This window comes from Bombus impatiens, unplaced genomic scaffold (assembly GCF_000188095.3).
Source record: "Bombus impatiens unplaced genomic scaffold, BIMP_2.2 scf_0129, whole genome shotgun sequence".
Classification (NCBI taxonomy): Eukaryota; Metazoa; Arthropoda; class Insecta; order Hymenoptera; family Apidae; genus Bombus; species Bombus impatiens.
The window spans coordinates 522,895-540,600 of NT_176548.1; the positions used below are offsets into that span (position 1 = coordinate 522,895).

General features: G+C 36.6%; 5 protein-coding genes and 1 long non-coding RNA gene across 19 annotated transcripts; 2 read left to right on the plus strand and 4 right to left on the minus strand.

Moving 5' to 3' along the window:
* Positions 1-47: 47 nt before the first annotated feature.
* LOC100741894 (protein CASC3) lies at positions 48-4,680 on the minus strand. 2 transcript variants are annotated; one of them, XM_003486698.4, is made up of 8 exons: positions 4,259-4,680; positions 3,405-3,829; positions 3,053-3,337; positions 2,563-2,972; positions 2,201-2,497; positions 2,044-2,076; positions 1,632-1,888; positions 48-1,539 (listed from the first exon to the last, which is right to left on the minus strand). In XM_003486698.4, exons 1-8 carry the CDS (start codon positions 4,355-4,357, stop codon positions 934-936), a joined length of 2,412 nt encoding a protein of 803 aa, XP_003486746.1. In that variant the 5' UTR covers positions 4,358-4,680; the 3' UTR covers positions 48-933. The 2 variants fall into 2 exon arrangements, with proteins under 2 accessions (XP_003486746.1, XP_012236720.1); XM_012381297.3 differs by lacking the exon at positions 2,044-2,076.
* A 246-nt stretch (positions 4,681-4,926) lies between these two features.
* On the plus strand, positions 4,927-8,634 carry LOC100742136 (endoplasmic reticulum lectin 1). Of its 5 annotated transcripts, none has more exons than XM_033318872.1 (8): positions 4,927-5,071; positions 5,360-5,581; positions 5,670-5,843; positions 5,909-6,427; positions 6,867-6,920; positions 7,463-7,624; positions 7,702-7,941; positions 8,048-8,634. In XM_033318872.1, the coding sequence occupies exons 2-8, from the start codon at positions 5,444-5,446 to the stop codon at positions 8,291-8,293; spliced, it is 1,533 nt and encodes a 510-aa protein (XP_033174763.1). In that variant the 5' UTR covers positions 4,927-5,071; positions 5,360-5,443; the 3' UTR covers positions 8,294-8,634. The 5 variants fall into 5 exon arrangements, with proteins under 5 accessions (XP_033174763.1, XP_024220861.1, XP_003486748.1 ...); XM_003486700.4 differs by having other exon boundaries at positions 4,929-5,222; XM_012381334.3 differs by having other exon boundaries at positions 4,929-5,175.
* Positions 8,326-9,811, minus strand: LOC105680282 (mitochondrial import receptor subunit TOM40 homolog 1-like). Its single transcript, XM_012381336.3, has one exon. The coding sequence runs from the start codon at positions 9,689-9,691 to the stop codon at positions 8,723-8,725; it is 969 nt and encodes a 322-aa protein (XP_012236759.1). The 5' UTR covers positions 9,692-9,811; the 3' UTR covers positions 8,326-8,722.
* A 1,424-nt stretch (positions 9,812-11,235) lies between these two features.
* LOC100742252 (intraflagellar transport protein 43 homolog) lies at positions 11,236-12,717 on the minus strand. 4 transcript variants are annotated; one of them, XM_024365193.2, is made up of 6 exons: positions 12,564-12,717; positions 12,285-12,460; positions 12,171-12,200; positions 12,067-12,107; positions 11,928-12,000; positions 11,236-11,472 (listed from the first exon to the last, which is right to left on the minus strand). In XM_024365193.2, exons 1-6 carry the CDS (start codon positions 12,600-12,602, stop codon positions 11,244-11,246), a joined length of 588 nt encoding a protein of 195 aa, XP_024220961.1. In that variant the 5' UTR covers positions 12,603-12,717; the 3' UTR covers positions 11,236-11,243. The 4 variants fall into 4 exon arrangements, with proteins under 4 accessions (XP_024220961.1, XP_024220960.1, XP_012236763.1 ...); XM_024365192.2 differs by having other exon boundaries at positions 12,067-12,119; XM_012381340.3 differs by having other exon boundaries at positions 11,328-11,860.
* LOC112212189 lies at positions 12,081-13,591 on the plus strand. 3 transcript variants are annotated; one of them, XR_004461022.1, is made up of 4 exons: positions 12,081-12,222; positions 12,299-12,907; positions 13,032-13,191; positions 13,450-13,591. It is a non-coding gene; the product is annotated as an uncharacterized LOC112212189 (long non-coding RNA). The 3 variants fall into 3 exon arrangements; XR_004461020.1 differs by lacking the exon at positions 13,450-13,591 and having other exon boundaries at positions 13,032-13,228; XR_004461021.1 differs by lacking the exon at positions 13,450-13,591 and having other exon boundaries at positions 12,299-12,895; positions 13,032-13,228.
* LOC100742376 (isthmin-2-like) lies at positions 12,928-17,392 on the minus strand. 4 transcript variants are annotated; one of them, XM_033318856.1, is made up of 5 exons: positions 17,276-17,392; positions 14,512-14,856; positions 13,984-14,428; positions 13,568-13,919; positions 12,928-13,172 (listed from the first exon to the last, which is right to left on the minus strand). In XM_033318856.1, exons 1-5 carry the CDS (start codon positions 17,375-17,377, stop codon positions 13,073-13,075), a joined length of 1,344 nt encoding a protein of 447 aa, XP_033174747.1. In that variant the 5' UTR covers positions 17,378-17,392; the 3' UTR covers positions 12,928-13,072. The 4 variants fall into 4 exon arrangements, with proteins under 4 accessions (XP_033174747.1, XP_024220954.1, XP_024220955.1 ...); XM_024365186.2 differs by lacking the exon at positions 17,276-17,392 and adding an exon at positions 16,511-17,035; XM_024365187.2 differs by lacking the exon at positions 17,276-17,392 and adding an exon at positions 15,891-16,171.
* Positions 17,393-17,706: the final 314 nt, after the last annotated feature.

Sequence of the window (17,706 nt, forward strand, 5' to 3'; positions counted from 1 at the left end):
TTTATGCAAAACTTAATAAGTTAAAAAGAGGAAAATAAATTTAGTCATTTATGGAAAAAACTTCTTATCAATATATTATCTTTCCATTCCACCTTGCCAGTAACAAAGCATATCTTCATAAGCGTATTTAAAAAAAAAAGAATAATCGCGGTTTGGACTTCTCATAGCTATTACGAAAAGCCGATTAACATTTATTAACGACAAATTTAATAGTTAGTATTACCTTTGACTTAACTAGACTTTAAGATACAGTAAATTATGTAACGATTATTTCTTTATGATGCAGATTAAAGATTTCTTTTGTTCTAGTGTAATATAAGTAAAATTAAAGCATTAAGTAGTGGTTCTTTATCTAATAAATGTACTTCATTCATCCACCGTTTACTTGAATCGCAGTACAAATTTGTTTATACACGAAAAACAATACATACTGAGGTTACTGACCTGACTATATCCTATTTACAATAGCCGTTGGTATTAAAAAGATATATCGATTTATTAGTCATTTTACCAGCCGATGCTGCATGCGTTAATACTCGATATACAATAATATGTTTAACACTAGTTGCCTCTACTAATAATTAATTATTAGTAGACTTCGTATATGAAAGGACTTTAACAATATAGAAGGGTGACGTTTAATGACAGCAGCAGATCGATGGAATTCGTAGTGAAACATTGATACAAATGTTACCCACGAAATATACAACAATATGCTGAAATTAGATAGTCATTCAAAATATATTTTAGACACGCACACATCCAATTCCTAAAGTATCTCACAAATAATTTGTGAAAATCATTTTCCTATACAAATTGCATGGTAACGTCAATAAAATTACACAGTATCTTTATGATATATGTGTACTCATACTCACGAAATGTCACAATTATGTCTTTCGCAAGGAACGTTACACGCTGTATGATGTTTTTTCAAGCTACTGCTTCTTCAACAACTGTACTTTCAGTCGTTGTATTTTCTACTTTGTTTGAATCATTTTCAGCCTTTTCAATGACTGGTTCCATAGCTTTAAGCAAAATAATATTTTCCTCCTTCATAGTGACTTTTGATGAATCATTAGCACTTATATCGTCTAATTGATCGGTAGTAGTATCTCCCAAATTCAGTGGTGTTCCGATATCAAGAATTTTAATATCTTTTTCGGTATTCTCAACCACAGGATTCGCTATTGCACTCGAACCGTCGATTTTCTCTGTTTCTTGAATTTCTGCTTGTTCAATTTCTGTATTATCGAACTGTTCTGGCACAGTCTTCTGATCACTTTCTATTGAGTTAATTTTAACTTCTTGTTCAGTCTGTTGTGTATTACCAAGTTGATTTGTTTGTTGTGGCTGTGTGGTTTTACCTCTTCCTCGACTGGTCTGATGTTGATTCTCTGGTGGTGGAAGAATTGGAATAGCTGCTTTTGGTCGTCTCATTGGAGCTGATTGTTGTTGTTGCTGTTGCTGCTGCGCTGGACTATAGTAAGTACAACCTTGCGGTTGAAACAATTCTTGTGGAGGTGGAGGACGTTGTGGCTATAAAATATCAAATAAAAAACATATGTGATAATTTTTAGATAATGTAACTTAAAAAAAAGAATAAAAGATTTTGTAGTAGAAAAATGTACCTGTACTGGTGAACTATAACCTTGATAACCTTGGAAATTTGGTTGAAATGCTGGTCCATTTGGACCAGGAACGTAATTAATTATACTAGGTGGAGCAGTTTGTGGAGAAATAAACTGAGGTGGTGGTACTAAAAATGGTGGTGGAGCATAACTGGCAGGTTGACCATTAGGTGGTATAGGAATTACAGGCTGACCAGTCATAGGTGCAGTTGCAGTAGCAACAGATGTGGTTTGTTCAAAATGTCCTTGTGGATATCCTATAAAATTGAAATATATGCTATGAGCATTCATTTAAGTGCGTAAATATAATAAAAAATAACACGCAAATATGCAGACATAAACAATTATGTTTACTTAACAAAAAAAACAAATAAATAAAAAATTATACACACATAGTAACCTACATTCTTACCTTGTGAATCTAAAACACCTCTTGAATTTCCAGCTAAATACATATACATACAAGTTAAATATTAATACAGGATATTTGATGTACCATATCTATATTATTCACTCACCAACATATTTTATAGATAATAACATTTCTGAGTGAATTTGTATCTTATTACCTTGAGGAGGAAAATATCCATGTTGACCATGCTGACCATGTTGATTGTGTTGATTGTGTTGATTATGTTGATTGTGTTGTCCATGTTGCCCATGTTGTGGTGGATAATTTTGTGGTCCTGGATTATCCGAAACAGTAGATCGCTGTCGCAAACTTGAATAACGTTTTGGCCTATTAGCAGAACCATCTTGCTGCTGAATTGATTGTTGTTGTTGTTGCTGTTGTGGTTGTTGTTGCTGCATTCTTGGAGGTACCGTTCCTGATCTCTGCTGATTTGAGGACTGTCCATAGAAGCTTTCTAAAAGAACATCAAGAAACAAATTAGTATGAAGATGCAATATTACACATGATTCAAATACTCACTATTATGTCTTCCACTTTGATGATATTGAGTACCATCAGTAACGCTAATGTGTTTCATGTCATGAGTAATTTGCTGCTCATCATCATTCTGTATATTATTTCTCTTATTCTCAGTCGTAATCGATCCGGTTCCGCGTCCCTTTGGTTTGATTTCAACTGTTCTATTGGTGACCATATTGTTATTAGCATTTGTTCTGAATCCTCGTCCACGTGTCCTACTCGCTGCCAAGCTTACAGACTCTTGAACGTTCCTCTTGTTATTATCTCTTGAAGATATCTTTGTATTAATCAATTTATCTGCATCACCACCAGCTCCACTATTTCCATTACTGCTCTGAATGTGAGACGAATGTTTAGTATCCTTTTTCCAGGCTGGATTTGTAGGTTCATTAGGAGCCTTATTTTCATTCCTGTATATCAAAATATTGAAATAAATTTTATTAAACATATATAAGTAAAAGAATCTAATGGTTTAAAAAATATTACATACGTATGAGTATTAGACGTATTGCTAGATTTTGATTTCAGACTATCACCTTGAGCTTGTAGAGGTGGAAAATTTTGTACTTTATTCTGTGACTTATTCTTACTACTGTACCAAGCTGATGAAATTACTGGTTCTTCTACATGTGTGGAAGCATTCTTATTTGTTCCTAAAGCAGGAAAATCTTCTCCACTTCTATTGAACTTTCTATTTTTATTTGAAACATTACTTCCAGGCTTTCCATATGCATCTTCATCTTCCCAATTACGCGTATATTTGTTAGGACCACGGCTAAAAAATATAAAGCACATGATATGGAATGTTACAAACACTCTAATATTTTCAGAGATGTACTTACCCATATCTTCTTCTTCTTCTAGCTCTAGGTGGACCTTCTTCATTTCTTATGTCATAGCCATAAACAGCTATTAATTCTTCATGGCTCTTTGGTGCCTGTTCTTCATCATTATATCGATCATGATCCCATCTATCTTCTTTATCTTTCCATACTTTTTTTTCTTTGGTTTCTCTCTCATTTTGTGACTCAACTGCACTATCTGTTACTTCATCAATAGTTCTATCATCATGTTCATAAAATGTTCCCCTTTTAGGAATATATTGTGGGTTACGTCTGTCTTCATCATCATCCAGCTTTTTCTGCGGTTTTTCTTCTTCTTGCCCATCTCCACTTTCTCGCAATGCACCATCTTGAGATTCAGCATCAGAATCAGAAGGATAGATATCACATTCTGAATCCTGATGACCATCAGTTTGCTCGCTGCTCTATAGAAAAAGTTTATAAAGAAACTACAGGAAAATAAAAATGGGATTATAATAAATTAGGTAACGTCAATGTTAAAAAATTGTTATTGGAAGTTTCTCAGATATTATGAAAGTACATTTTATTTTGGTAATACAAAATAATTTTATTTGGATTCTGATATGCACCGAAATTGAGAAATTCGCCGCAAAACCACTTGCCGGTACATCGAACACAAAGGAAAGTCTCCCTAGTTACGATTATATTCAAAAGTATTACAGCAGTCTACTTAATCCACTTAATCGGATCTTCCACCGAACTTTCAATCCAGTTCAATAAAAAGAAAAAAAATTCGATAAACGACAGGAGCTCAGAAATCGTGAAAGGATGGTAAAACTATTTGTTTAAAATCTTCGAAATGTTTAATCGAAAACACCTTTGTAGCAGCTAACCTGGGTTTCTTTCGTTGCGTTTAATTCTTCACAAGAGTCCGAGAGGTCATCAGAACCACAAGACTGATTAGATTTTCGTCGTCGTCTTGTATCCGACATGTTATTTCAGTTGGAAGTACACGTTTTCGAATTATCACAGATTTTCGTCTATAAAATGTGAATAAATGGTCAACGCCAAATGACTTTTAAGGTCGAACTAGTTTATGCCTCTTTCTACTTCGATCAGTTTCCGATCTCGATTCTCGGTCATGAATCACAGGTTAAACGTATCAGTATTGAGAAGGCACACCAAACTCTTGAAATTTTAACAATAGAAACGATTTCGTCGAGTCGTCAGATTACTCAGTAGCAATGGCGGTTCTATAAACTTTCGAACAAGAGATCCCTTCTCCTGGTCTGTGCCAAATCGCTAGTAATTTGAATAAGAAGTATTTTACTAGACCCACTTGTATGGCGTCAAAGTTTCTCTCTTTCTCTCTCTCTCTCTCTCTCTCTTTCTAAATTAATTAATCTATTGAAAAAGAAATTATCCAATTTACATATAGAATCCATAAAATAGAATTTAATTGATTGCCGCGGGAATTCGAATTTTTATGCGTTGTAAACGCCATCTGCAAACTGTTTGATTGGCTATTGCTATGTGTTCATACGTGAGTTGTACTCGATTTTTTCTAGATAGGTGTATACAGATGTTTTCTCAAACTTTGAGCTTCGAATCTAATATAAGTTCTATTACGGATTTATGAAACAAATTCTACTTGAAATAAAGAAATCATTATAAGCAATTATATATTTTTAAGCATACTTCTTTATGTATACTCATTGTATTTTATGAAACTAGATAGAATTGAATAGAAATATGACCACGTATACAGTTCACGTGGTATAAAATTACTGGAATTTGGACATAATTATAAGTGGTGTCAACTTCTCAAGAAAATTATTTCAACAAGAACAGTGAAACGTTTGTTTTTCATAAAAAATAGAACTTAAATTATTAAAAATTAAACGTACAAATATATTATATTTTTGCCTAATGAAATCGGACAAATACTTTTTAACCATCAAAGAGTGATATAAAATAATTTTTCTGTTTTGCAGATATATTGCTGTTATCATAAACCCGAAGATATCTTACATACACTTCGATTAAAAATATGATGAAATAATTGCAATTTTATAAAAATGTGGAAATACTGTAATGTCTATATTACTATAGTATTGTGTATTATAATTATAGTATATGGACACGATTTCAGAAGTTTCGACGATACCGTTCTTTTTAAAATTAATTGGCCGGGCAAAGCTAGCTCGGATTTATTAGTAAGTATTATTAGAATTGAAACGTAAATCAATATCTATTAAATATTTTGTTATGTCTATATTACATCATATTTATTATACCTAATAGGAATCTAGAACAAATGTAGAACCTTATATTATAACAACTGCAAATAAGGAGCAATATCAATGCTTAATAGTTGATAATTCAGAACAAGAGCAAGGTTATAATGAACCGTACAATGGACCAAATCCAATAGAAATTTTATCAGCATTATTTAAACAAAATACTTGTTCTTATAGAGTATGCATTATAAATGCCATAAATGTATCATGTATGAGTTTAACATAAATAAGTATCTTTTATAGGTTGAATCTTATTGGTCATATGAATTATGCCATGGACGATATGCACGTCAATATCATGAAGATAGAGATGGGAAGAAAGTGAAGACACAAGAATATTATTTGGGTACTTTTGATAAGTTGCAAGAGTTAAAGCTTTTAGCTGAGTATGCAGAAAGAGAAAATATTAGGAAAGCAGATATACCAGTTAAAAAAGTTGATGGAATCAATATGCCATATATTGAAGTTGAAATGGCTGATGGTACAGTTTGTGACTTAACTAATAAGCCACGAAAGATAAAAGTTCTTTATGTTTGTTATCAGCATGGAAAACACGAGCTGTTTTCGTTAGAAGAGCCTTCTAGCTGTGAATATGAAGTTATAGTTCTTTCACCTTGGCTATGTAATCATCCTGATTACAAGCCCCAAGCTACAGGGGAAAATGAAATTAACTGCCATCCAGTTGAAAATGCACCAAAGAAGCCAAGATCTCTTGTTGCAATGGAGATGGAAAGTCTGAAACTTCGATATCAAAAAGTAACGGTAAATCCATTTGACATTCTGTGTATTCAGTTATTTATTTTTGACTATGCCTGTGCCGTATGTATATATTGTTATTTAAAATAAAATATATTTACTTATATATTTTCTGTGTATGATAGTGATAATTTTTGATATTGATTTATGTGAAACACATGCAAAATATTTTCAAATAACAGTAGATTTTAAATAAATTTCATTATGCTATGCACTTTGTCAGTATAAAATATTATATTTTACTTATCTTAATCTTAGAAAACTGCATTGATCATAATTATATATCTTATTTATCTATCTGAAACACTCCAATTTTACTAAATTTCAAGATTTTTTAAGTAATTTTGGCTTATACTCTTAAGTCATAAATAATCTTTTTAGTGTTAAACAATTTTCGTTTGCATTATTTGTTATCTATACATTGAATTAATTATTTGTTGCACAGGATGACAAGCTGCAGGAAGTCTATGCAATCTTCCATGTAGATAAGGAGGGCCAGGTCAGAATATTTTGTATTTTTGGGATCAGGCCAAAGTGCTTGGTGGTTCTTGTCATTTGTCGCCATTAATTTGTATCTCATTCTGTCCCTTCCTTTTCTACATACAATTATTCCCTTTAAATCTACGTTTTTTTTCCAAAAGAATGTTACAATAACATTATGAATACTATTTATGCACCATTGTGTCTTTAGCATCACAAAATCTATTGCTTTACTTGTACACAGCCATTTTTATTATATTTACACATTGCTTTTAAGTAAATACCAATAATCACATCACAAAACACTATATAATGTATATATTTTCAGAATAGATATAAAATGTTATAATATTAAAATGTTGTAAAGTCACGATTTAACTGTAAATAATGTCGATCTTTTATCTATTAATATCATAAATTAAAAGAAGGAATGATGTGTAACACATGTTTCGTGTTTTTAACAAATTCATACAATTGATATTAATTGATACTCATTCTCGTTATGATGTTCGCTATGTGTGTATATTAATTGAAGATTTAATTGACTTGCATTTATTTCAGGATGGTGAAGCACGTGTTAGAGTTGAAATACATCCTGTCGGTGTTACCGATAAACATAATAATATCGAAGAATCCATAAATTCGTTAGCAGATCAAGGTATTAGTCCTGCGGAAGCGAGTCCCGTAAAAAACTTTTTAAGCGGGAAGAATTGCTTACACGGGGTAGGTATTGCACTTCTACATTCTGACCGTATTCTGTAATTATATTTTACTTAATAATACATAATTGATGAAAATAGGGCAATGGATGGTGGAAGTATGAATTTTGTTATGGACGCTCTGTAGTTCAATATCATGTAGAACGCGATGGTAAAAAGACCATAGTAAATCTCGGTAAATTCGATAAGCAAAAGCATTTGGACTGGATTGCTGCACATCCACATAAAAGACCAAAGTCTCCAGAATTGCGGAAACAGCTTTCCCATTTTTATAGCGATGGTACTATTTGCGATAAAACTGGGAATCCAAGACAAACAGAAGTATTATATATATATATATATATATATACAAACATTTTATAGAGTAGATTTATTTATTCTTATACGAAAGAGTTTATATAGCTACCACAATTTTTGTAATTTCCAGGTGAAATTAAAATGTGTTGAAAGTCATACCGCCAGTCCATCGAGTGTTTCTCTTTTTCTAGTCGAACCGAAAACATGTGAGTACGTTTTAGGTGTGGAATCGCCATTGATCTGTGATATTTTAGAATACGCCGATGAAAATGGACTTCTCAGTGAAAAATTTGATGTGAATTTTGACAAATTAAAAACAACCGCTTTTCACGAATACGACGATTTGGATGAGAGGATAGCAAACGGAGATGATTAGAATGATATTTAATTAATAGATATTAAACAAAATTGTTAAATAAAATTTTTAATGATAAAAATAACAGTTTTGATGTATCAGGCACATTGCATTTAGTTTCACTAAATTAGATAAAAAGATTGTAGGCTTTTTTTACTCAGTGTATATCAATATATAGGTCTTATGCTTCAAAGTTTTCGAATATTTTATAATACATATATAAACATAACAATTATTTAATACATATAATGCTGTTAAAACGTTATCGCGAACTATTAAGTCACAGAGATTGTAATGTTCACAAAATGTTTTTCACTCTGTAAGATTTTGAAAGGAATAATTACAATTCTCTCCTATGTTAATTTCTATACCATCGAATTATTTCCTACCATTCTTATAAATGATCTAAGAAAAAAGGATAGAATGACAAGCCACATTATATGTTGATTATCATTGTCCAATATTGAGACCAACACCCACTCGAAATTGCTGCTTCTTGTGGTTTAAAAGTATACTAGTAACCAGCGAAGATTCTGGAATTGGGTATAGTTTCTTCTCAAACACGCCACCGACTGTAGTCTCAGAATTCACGATACCTCGAAAGACAAGATCCGCGTATGGCACGTTTACTTGGTAAACTATAGTAGCGATTGACTGATGAGTCCTCGTGTTTGTTTCTAACTCGACCCCGAGTTCCAGTTGCGAGCTAGATTTGCGGTGATAACAAAGATGAAGACCCGCTTCACCTATCGTTCCGGATAATGTTGCAAGTCCTGTACTGTGTCTAAAAGCCAGACACATGACTGTCTGTTGACCTCCTGGAACTTTCGAGCCACGAAGACATGCAATTTCGGCTCCTAACGCGATTCTCGATGTGATCGATTGTAAAAAGTGTATTACCATTGTTGCTTGCTTCTTTTTAAATTTTGGGTTGGCTAAGGTCACCGCTACAGTAAAATCGTTCGACCGATATTCTAAGCTAGAACTGAACGCTTTCCATTTTTCATTGGCAATTTGCGCTGATAATTTAAATCTAAATCTACATGCAAGTGTATGCACAAAAGACGCGGACAAATTTGCAGTTGGTGTAATATCTCCCACGATTACGGGATATCTTTCTTTTAAACTGACTACTTTTGTACCAACATACTTTGCACCAAATTTGTATCCAGACGGTGTAACGGAACTAAGAGTTATCGTATGGGTCACGTTAAAATGGTCACTAAGTATTTTATTGATGACGAGCCGCGCACCATCAAAGTTCTGCGGGTAAAGATCTTTAACTTTCTTGTGTATATCTTCGAAACTTCCTGGATTTCCTGGTACTCTGTCTTGCGGTTCCACGCACGGTATACAGTCTTCATGGGTTACTACGCTTGGTTCTTCTTGTTTTTTCCTTGAAGCATGTACTGTACCCATTCTAATACATTAGGCTCTTTTAGAGTACAGTCAACAAATTTTCTTCGAACGCTTCTTAATTTTATACTTGATGACAACATACGAATAAAATTAATCCTAATGCAAACGGGTTATCATATGACCTCTGCCAATTTCAAACTCAAAAAGATCGATATATTTTTTGCGATATATATCGATATATCAATTCGATAAATTTGATTGGTTTGTCAAGCTAATGTGTATATCGACTGTAGGCGTTCGATATATCGATTCATATTCGTATGACGACGCGATTCTAGTACGTAATTTTATTTCCAGATGGCTTTTATCTCGAACATCCATATGCGGTATCAATGTTAATAATGATATAAGAACTGCTTTAAATAACTTTTGTTAATGTAATTTTACTTTAAATATTATATTCTATTACAATATCAATTGCGACTTGATGTACAAATATTTCCTCTTGTAATTTAATAATATATAATATACTACAATACGGTCTGCTTTCTCGCTAGTGATCAGATTATGTTCAGTTCGTATATATAGAGGAACCAAAGCCTTGTTTGCGGAAGTGCGTGTGCTAGTGATGGCACAACTGAACATTGATCGCTAACGTTAGAAATAAGCAGATCTGCTCAGTGGGTGTTGTCACGTGGTCGCTTCAAGTAGCTTGTGTCGGCTCCCGATTGCGCGTGTAGGTTCGTGGTGCGTTTTTTATAATTCACCTCGGATTTGCACGCCTGCACGGTTGAGTCTTTCACGTCGCTCCTCGAACTACCGCGATTTCCAAATTGGGGGGCAATCGAATAGGTCAGACGAGGTTAAATAAATTTATCGCTTCCATATACAGGCACTGCAGGATAAGCAGTATGCCATGTTTTTTTTCTTTCCTTGCTTTCATTTTTTTATTATAAATTTTACAAAACATACAAACTGATTTCATACGGATAAAAATAAAAGGAGGAAGATAATGTTTTTGCATGTTTTTTTTAGCTTTATTTATGCGATAAAACAGTGATAAGTGTTACGAATCTCAGTGGGTGTTGTCACGTGGTCGCTTTCAGTGGGTGTTGTCACGTGGTCGCTTCAAGTAGCTTGTGTCGGCTCCCGATTGCGCGTGTAGGTTCGTGGTGCGTTTTTTATAATTCACCTCGGATTTGCACGCCTGCACGGTTGAGTCTTTCACGTCGCTCCTCGAACTACCGCGATTTCCAAATTGGGGGGCAATCGAATAGGTCAGACGAGGTTAAATAAATTTATCGCTTCCATATACAGGCACTGCAGGATAAGCAGTATGCCATGTTTTTTTTCTTTCCTTGCTTTCATTTTTTTATTATAAATTTTACAAAACATACAAACTGATTTCATACGGATAAAAATAAAAGGAGGAAGATAATGTTTTTGCATGTTTTTTTTAGCTTTATTTATGCGATAAAACAGTGATAAGTGTTACGAATTCTCAACTAAGTGGTGATCAGTCAGGTGCAACTGATCGGTTGATATCGCAAACCTTGAATGAGATTAACGTTCAACGAGGAGGTAAATTAAAGATGCCAAGTATGTAGTATGTTTAGGTTATGTATTTGCAAGTTAAGATACAGAATACGGTATACTGTAACACGAAGAGTGTGACGCTTTGATGAAGACTGTTGTAAGGTTCTGTTAATACTGTTTCCAGAAACTTCGTTTGATCCTTATATACTAACTTTCCGTCCCCGGTTTTCCATGGTTTAATTGTGTACACTCGCTGGCGCATATCTTCTAGTATTGCTGCTTGATACAAGATGTTTACTTTAGACCTGATCCATCGGGCATTTAGGTGTTTATTAACCTTTTAATGAGGTCCGCATCGTAAAGTTTATAACTTGGGAGATAGGAAATTCGGACTTTCCCAAAGAAGGCAGAGGTGCTGTCCAAGTCATAAACAGACGGCTACTCCAAATCCCGAACAATAAGTATAAAATCTAAGTAACAAGATTTTTTCGTGTTTCGCTATTTACTTCAGATGCAACCTGAGTGAAAAGAAGATTCCAATTCCATACTTCATCCGGCTCTTTTGTTAGATTTTCATTGTATAATTTCTCTGCTAGAAGAGAAAGATTAACGCCATTTAGAGACATGAATGCGGCATTTTTTACCAAATCCGTATCAAGTTCTTTATACGCAGCGACTCTGTTCACGTTCACCCTACGGAATACCGAATTGAAAGTAACTGAATGAGAATTTTTGCAACAAACTTCACAATGATACCTACGTTGGTGCATTTACTAAATCGGACAAAGTATTATCCTCCTGAATTTCATCCAAATCCGGTATAACAGGAATATCTAGAAAGTATAATCCTGTTAACAGCAGAACTTTTACATTTTAAACGATTTCAAATTAATTCTCACCGTCAATCACGTCGTCCTTCTCCGTCCCTCGAGAGCGTTCCCTAAGAAACAGTCTATCAGCGACTACGGATGCCTGATTCTTTAACTTTATTCGTTATACTCACTGTTCGATGATGCTCGACGATCCACGTATCCTAAAATTATAACCAAAAGAGGGTAAGTGAAAACTGCATGAAACATTTCTCGCTGAAACCACAGATTACCGCAAGACAACTTACTTCCCGCTTTTCAGTTCGTCACCCCATCCTGTTTTTCTGGTACGTGGGGGTGCTACAGGTGGTTGCGCCGATTTCACAGAGGATGACGATACAGGGCTTTCCAAAAGATCATCGTCTAGTTTCGAATCTTCTTGTACGATGTTCTGCGTCGATCTCCTACCAAGACGAGGCAAAAGCTGAAAATCAATATTTTTCTTTTAACTTAACCGCTCTGTTGTTACCAGCAATCGAATACAAGAAATGTGTACAATGGACAAGGGTGAATATTTAAAAACTTACTTTTTTCGAGGTAATTTCTAAATCCGCGGCCCAGTCCATAATTGTTCATTGACTTTGAATATTAAGCTTAACTTATTATTAGAGGCAAATAAAACCCGTGTTTGCGAGCAGTAACCATAACAACTGAACGGCCTGCTGACTCGAGCGGTGAATCGACTTTGTTCGTTCCTGCATTCGCCTTGCTCCCCTCTTTCGTTCGGGAAGTAGCGCGAGAAACGTGACTGGAAACGCGCCAGTGGAACGGTCAAAACCGGTTCCAAGTACCCTTTGATTAGAGCGCGTCTTTTTAAACGACATATTAAAAGGATACTGTTTAGAAATAAGCTGAAATCGTAATACGAAAGGTAAAATTAACAACGCTACGTTGTATTCACTATATTCACTATACGTGTATTTCACTATAGATACATTCTATACGCGCATTAAAGTAACTCAACGGAAATATAATCTCATTGGAACTTGTTTCAGGTATCTTGTATCATAGATATTGCATCCTAAAGGATAGCAGTTTAATAATGCTTGGTGTCATCGATTTGTCGTTGATATTCCTCGTCATCAGGATTCGCCTCACACGCGTTGTCATTGTTTGGTGGTCTTACTCCGTTGTATCTATAATTTCAATCATATTGTAAGTTACGCGAATAAAAAGTACAGTATTATCTTAACACTTTGAGGACCGGCTGCTCTGACAACCATATAGCTTGAATTTCCGCATGTTTTTGGAGCAATTGAAAAGAACTTTCCGGCAAGCAATATTATATCTAATATATTGACAACGGTTTCGTATTATTCAAACATGTAATGTAAAAGTACATATATAGCATCCACTTATAGCATCCATTGCTTTTCTTACTGTTTTATTTCACAGTAGTTAATATTTTTATAGGATACCGCATGAAGTATGAAAGACGGGAATTCGCGTCTCCGGTCCCCAATCGTTGGAAAATGAAAAATGCGAATTCGCCGAGTGTTAATCGTAGATAATATGCTTGTAAGTGAAAGACCTGGAAAAGTCACCCTTGCAAAGCCTCCAAGGCAGCACGTCAATTCTCTCGTGCAGTATAGGTGATATCTCAGGACTGACAAAGTATGGAGTACCAGCACCGGAACCACGGGTCAAGAGTTTCCTCTGATGGTCATAGCAACAGTGTTGAGCTGCGGCGCTTCCGCTTCCTTGCGTCAAAAACGAGCGCACGCAGTAAGTGGCTCCAGGCTTGTAGACATCGAGTCTTTGAGAGCTACCACTAACGTCTCTCCACCTGAAATACTTCATTCGCTTCTGATCCCAAATTTTGTCTTCGTAAAAGATATTGTTCGGGTATAGGCACGGACAGGCGGGTAACGACGCTAGACCACCTGTAACGGCGAGTTCGAGAAACCAGGCACCGTGTTTACAACACTATGAATGTCGAGTTCGTACCTAAGAAGACCTGCTCGAGCTTATCCTTGCTGTCTAGCCACTTCTGACAAGGATCTTCGTTCGTGCCGTTCACAAAATCCAGCTCCTTGAAAATTTTCTGTCCGTCCGCTGCACTAACGTTTCGCAGATTTTGAAATAATTTGCTCACGATAACGCTTAGGCTATCGTGGAACATAACTTGATCGTCGATGGCCGGGTAAGTGGAGGAAGAATTCATTTCGTCCGTGTAATCTATATTCTCGAAGAATTCATCATTTTTGGTTCGATCTTTCTTTTCGAAAGATTGGTTTTGACTTTCTAACTGAATTTCAGTAGAAACAGATCGTTCGTTAAGATCGTTTCTCTCTGTCATGATAAAACTTTTTTCCGCTGAATCGATTCTACCTTTCTCCTCGTCGATATCGGTTACATCGTAATCCTCCCCTTTGGTTCTATTGTACGATTCCTGCGTGCCGGGAAAAAAATGTAATCCAGTTTATTTTTACTTCCCTCGAAGATCTACGCAACTCCAATATTACAAATCATTACCTGCACACCATCGTTGCGTGATTCTTCGTCGACCTCTATAAGCGTGTTGTTTTCATCAGGATCTTCTTTTGTCTCTTTAGATGTTTGGTCTATTGGCGCCGTGCCATTGTCCCACAGAAAAGACAGCCTGATCGCAGATGTATTTCGAAGACACGTCGATCGATTCCTACAGCGACGTCGCTTCCGATGTTTCGCGTGTCTCGTAGGAATCGTCTCTTCTTCGAGCTGCTCGTTTCGTTTGCTTCGAATCAACTGATCGTTCATCCAAGATGGGTGAAATAGACCCGAAATCGGTTTTTGATACACGGCGGCTTCCAAATCTCCAGTGATTTCATGATCATCAATCTATGAGAAGAAAAGGAGTAAATTTATCGATTATTCGCGGGAAAAGAAACGTCTAAACAGCCGATCTAGCGCAATTCAAATAGAGTGGATTCGAGGTACAGGGGTTATTTGAACGTTCCTGACAGAGGAGGGTAACGGTGGTCGGCACAACATCAAAAGAAGCCGTGTTTGGCTCGTCGATGAGATACGAGGCTCTCGTATGGAAAAGGGACACGGCAATACACGCTGGAACGAAACGGAGCGAAATGGAATACTCTCGCCGATCCGTGAGACACAAAACATTTCTACTTCTTGGAAGCGTTCGTTGTGAGACCTTTTCCCATTCAATGGCGTAGCAGCCAATCGGCGTGTGGATAAAATATCAGTTTCCCGCGTTTTCGTTCACCGCGAAAATCACTCGATAAAAAAATGAATCTGTCCTCTCGTTAACGAAAGTATGATTCAAATAGGTATTTATAATAATATTCGCGTGAAACTTAATGCGCTAATATGTTACTTACTTGACGACTGCCCGTGTGCACGATCGAAACAATTAACGTCAATTGGAGAACGAGAATGCAGTATACAAAGGCCGAGACTGTCATGTTCGTCATCAACGATTCCTCATAATGTCTTCTCTACGAATATTTAATTGTAGAAAATTACTTTTGTTTTTTTTTGTTTTGTTCAGCGCGCATCCAATATACCCAGCGAAGGTTTCCACGAAATTGATGTATTCGCTGGACGTTTCATCCCTCTCTATTTGATTCTCGAATGACTTATAGGCAGACAATTCAAGGACGTTATTGTCGGTCTGTTTGTTTACAAACGTCCGGTTCAAAGCGATCAAAAACGATCGGTGGATTGATCGACCATCGCATCTGCACTAGATGAAGCGTCACGCAAGTAAAGACTATAGGTAAGTAAAAAAGAGATATGTAAACGCGTGAACGAAAACGGGAGAAAAGCGATGAAAAAACGACAAAGAACAGGCGACGGAAAGGAAGAAACACAGCATACACGAGGCACGAGGCGCGCACCGTTCAAAGGCCTACCACTATATGTATAGTTGTGAACTCGTGAAGTTCTGTCCCACTATAATGGCCAAGCAGTGGTAGTGGAGAGGCTGGAGAGGTAGCGCTCCGGATGACAGAACACTACGTCATTGTACAGGCCGTGGTACAGTTCACGGCTTAGGGTTTCTTACTTAGCGGCAGTTCCCGCCCTATCGCTTTTTCTTTTCTTTTTACACCGGTTCCGTTTTACCTCGTTTTCTCCTCTCCATTTCCCTCGCTTGTTCTACGTTGTTCTAGCCTCCCCTCTTTACACCGATACTCTTCCAATCTCCAAGCATCATTAACCCTTTCAGCAACTACGTTTCCGTGAGATGTTCTAATCATTCCTCTCCGTTTCTTCAAATATATACATATAACGTTGGAAAAAAGTACGAACGATCATCGAATTTTCAGGTGTTGTAATTTCCATTCGGTTCATGTCTTTTGCCAGAGACCTAGTACTTATGTAAAAGCAGGGCAAATAAGTGGGTAAGATTCTGCTCGACTGTCACGAACATGGATGACACGTATTACGATATCAAGGATCTAAATACAGTGTTGGAATGCAATGGAACGCGTTTTGGCTATTTTTAGGCGGGCGAATTCGAAAATACACCCACCATGGATTAAATATAACTGGAGATGCACGCACACGGAATGCAGTACGATGGCACGCGAACGATCGGTCGCTCGCAAATATGTAAATTCCCGCATCACGTCGAAAGCGCTGCTTCTTTTCATCGTCGATCAGCTTATTTATCGTTCCAGTATTTTCGTTTGAATATCTCTATTTCTTCTTTGATTCTTGCCATGACAAACTATTGCGTGTGGAACCGGAGGCAGTTAGAAAGGAGTTGGAAGAGAAACCTAAAATTATTCCTCGGACAAATTGGTCAACTCGGTGGGAGGCGTGGGTGGAAATTTATGCGCGTGCAACGATTCCAAAGGGAACTAACAAGAAAGCAGGAAGACAGGTAGAGAGGATGGTAGCCGGCAATCGAGATCGCCTAATAGCCTAATCGTCCATAATTTCATCCGATTCTTCACTGTTTGTTTCACGCAGCGTTCCACGTGGATTCTGCCTGTCCTAGAAAGCGCAGAGATACGTACATATATTATATTCTAAACCGATCCGCGATTGCATCGTGGATTCCAAAGGGGTCGTTAAACTAATCTGTTTACGTTCCTGGCCATGCTATGAATTCCAGCGACGAAATAAAATGGGAACCGCATCGTTACGAATGAAGAGAGAAAGAAAAAGCGAAAGGCCGTATCGTAAAAGTATCAACGACAGAAATTCGGAACCGTACAGGAACTGCCATTAGCGCGGGATTTCTCGATGGGTCGACATGCAACCCGATTTCGATTCAACATCGTTTACTTACTCGTAGATCGTTGAGCGCCACCGATACCGGATTGCAAAAGAAGGTAAAAGGGGCAACGTTTAACACCGGTAGCGCTGACATTCCACGACTGTTTTTCTGCATCCAGTGGCGCCAAAGTCATCGTCTCGAGCACTGTTACCGTCACGTTTATTTTATTGGCCCGCTCATAAAATTTACGCCTCGATTTCGTCGCTCAGCCAACGAAACTTCTTCTTCTAAGAAAATTGCTTCGTTATGTCCGAGCCGCTCGATTTGATTCGCTCGCTCGTCCGTTCGACCGGCTTCGTTTATTTGGGGGAGGGATGACACGCGATTTATTAAAATAAGTAATTTCAAATGTATCACGATGGAAGCAATACATACCATCCTTCCAAATATAGAACCTACGGTTCGTAGAGCGAATCTCGTTCGATCGTGATAGTGTGAGAAGG

Excerpts from the sequence above, each read along its gene's own strand:
- LOC100742252 (XM_024365192.2), bottom strand. The coding sequence starts at position 12,602 with ATGGACTGGGCCGCGGATTTAGAAATTACCTCGAAAAAA. Across the intron at positions 12,120-12,170 it reads TCGTCGAGCATCATCGAACA|ACTGTTTCTTAGGGAACGCT; the intron begins GTGAGTATAACG and ends AGTCGCTGATAG. Across the intron at positions 11,473-11,927 it reads GATTTAGTAAATGCACCAAC|GTCTAAAGTAAACATCTTGT; the intron begins GTAGGTATCATT and ends CCGATGGATCAG.
- LOC100741894 (XM_003486698.4), bottom strand. The coding sequence starts at position 4,357 with ATGTCGGATACAAGACGACGACGAAAATCTAATCAGTCTTGTGGTTCT. Across the intron at positions 2,973-3,052 it reads AATACGTCTAATACTCATAC|GAATGAAAATAAGGCTCCTA; the intron begins GTATGTAATATT and ends TTTGATATACAG. Across the intron at positions 1,889-2,043 it reads AGGTGTTTTAGATTCACAAG|GATATCCACAAGGACATTTT; the intron begins GTAAGAATGTAG and ends TCAATTTTATAG.
- LOC100742376 (XM_033318856.1), bottom strand. The coding sequence starts at position 17,377 with ATGCAGAAAAACAGTCGTGGAATGTCAGCGCTACCGGTGTTAAACGTT. Across the intron at positions 14,857-17,275 it reads TGGCGCTCAACGATCTACGA|ATTGATGATCATGAAATCAC; the intron begins GTAAGTAAACGA and ends TTCTTCTCATAG. Across the intron at positions 13,920-13,983 it reads GCTCGAGCAGGTCTTCTTAG|GTGGTCTAGCGTCGTTACCC; the intron begins GTACGAACTCGA and ends TCGCCGTTACAG.
- LOC100742136 (XM_033318872.1), top strand. The coding sequence starts at position 5,444 with ATGTGGAAATACTGTAATGTCTATATTACTATAGTATTGTGTATTATA. Across the intron at positions 5,582-5,669 it reads AAGCTAGCTCGGATTTATTA|GAATCTAGAACAAATGTAGA; the intron begins GTAAGTATTATT and ends TATACCTAATAG. Across the intron at positions 6,428-6,866 it reads TTCGATATCAAAAAGTAACG|GATGACAAGCTGCAGGAAGT; the intron begins GTAAATCCATTT and ends TTTGTTGCACAG.
- LOC105680282 (XM_012381336.3), bottom strand. The coding sequence starts at position 9,691 with ATGGGTACAGTACATGCTTCAAGGAAAAAACAAGAAGAACCAAGCGTA.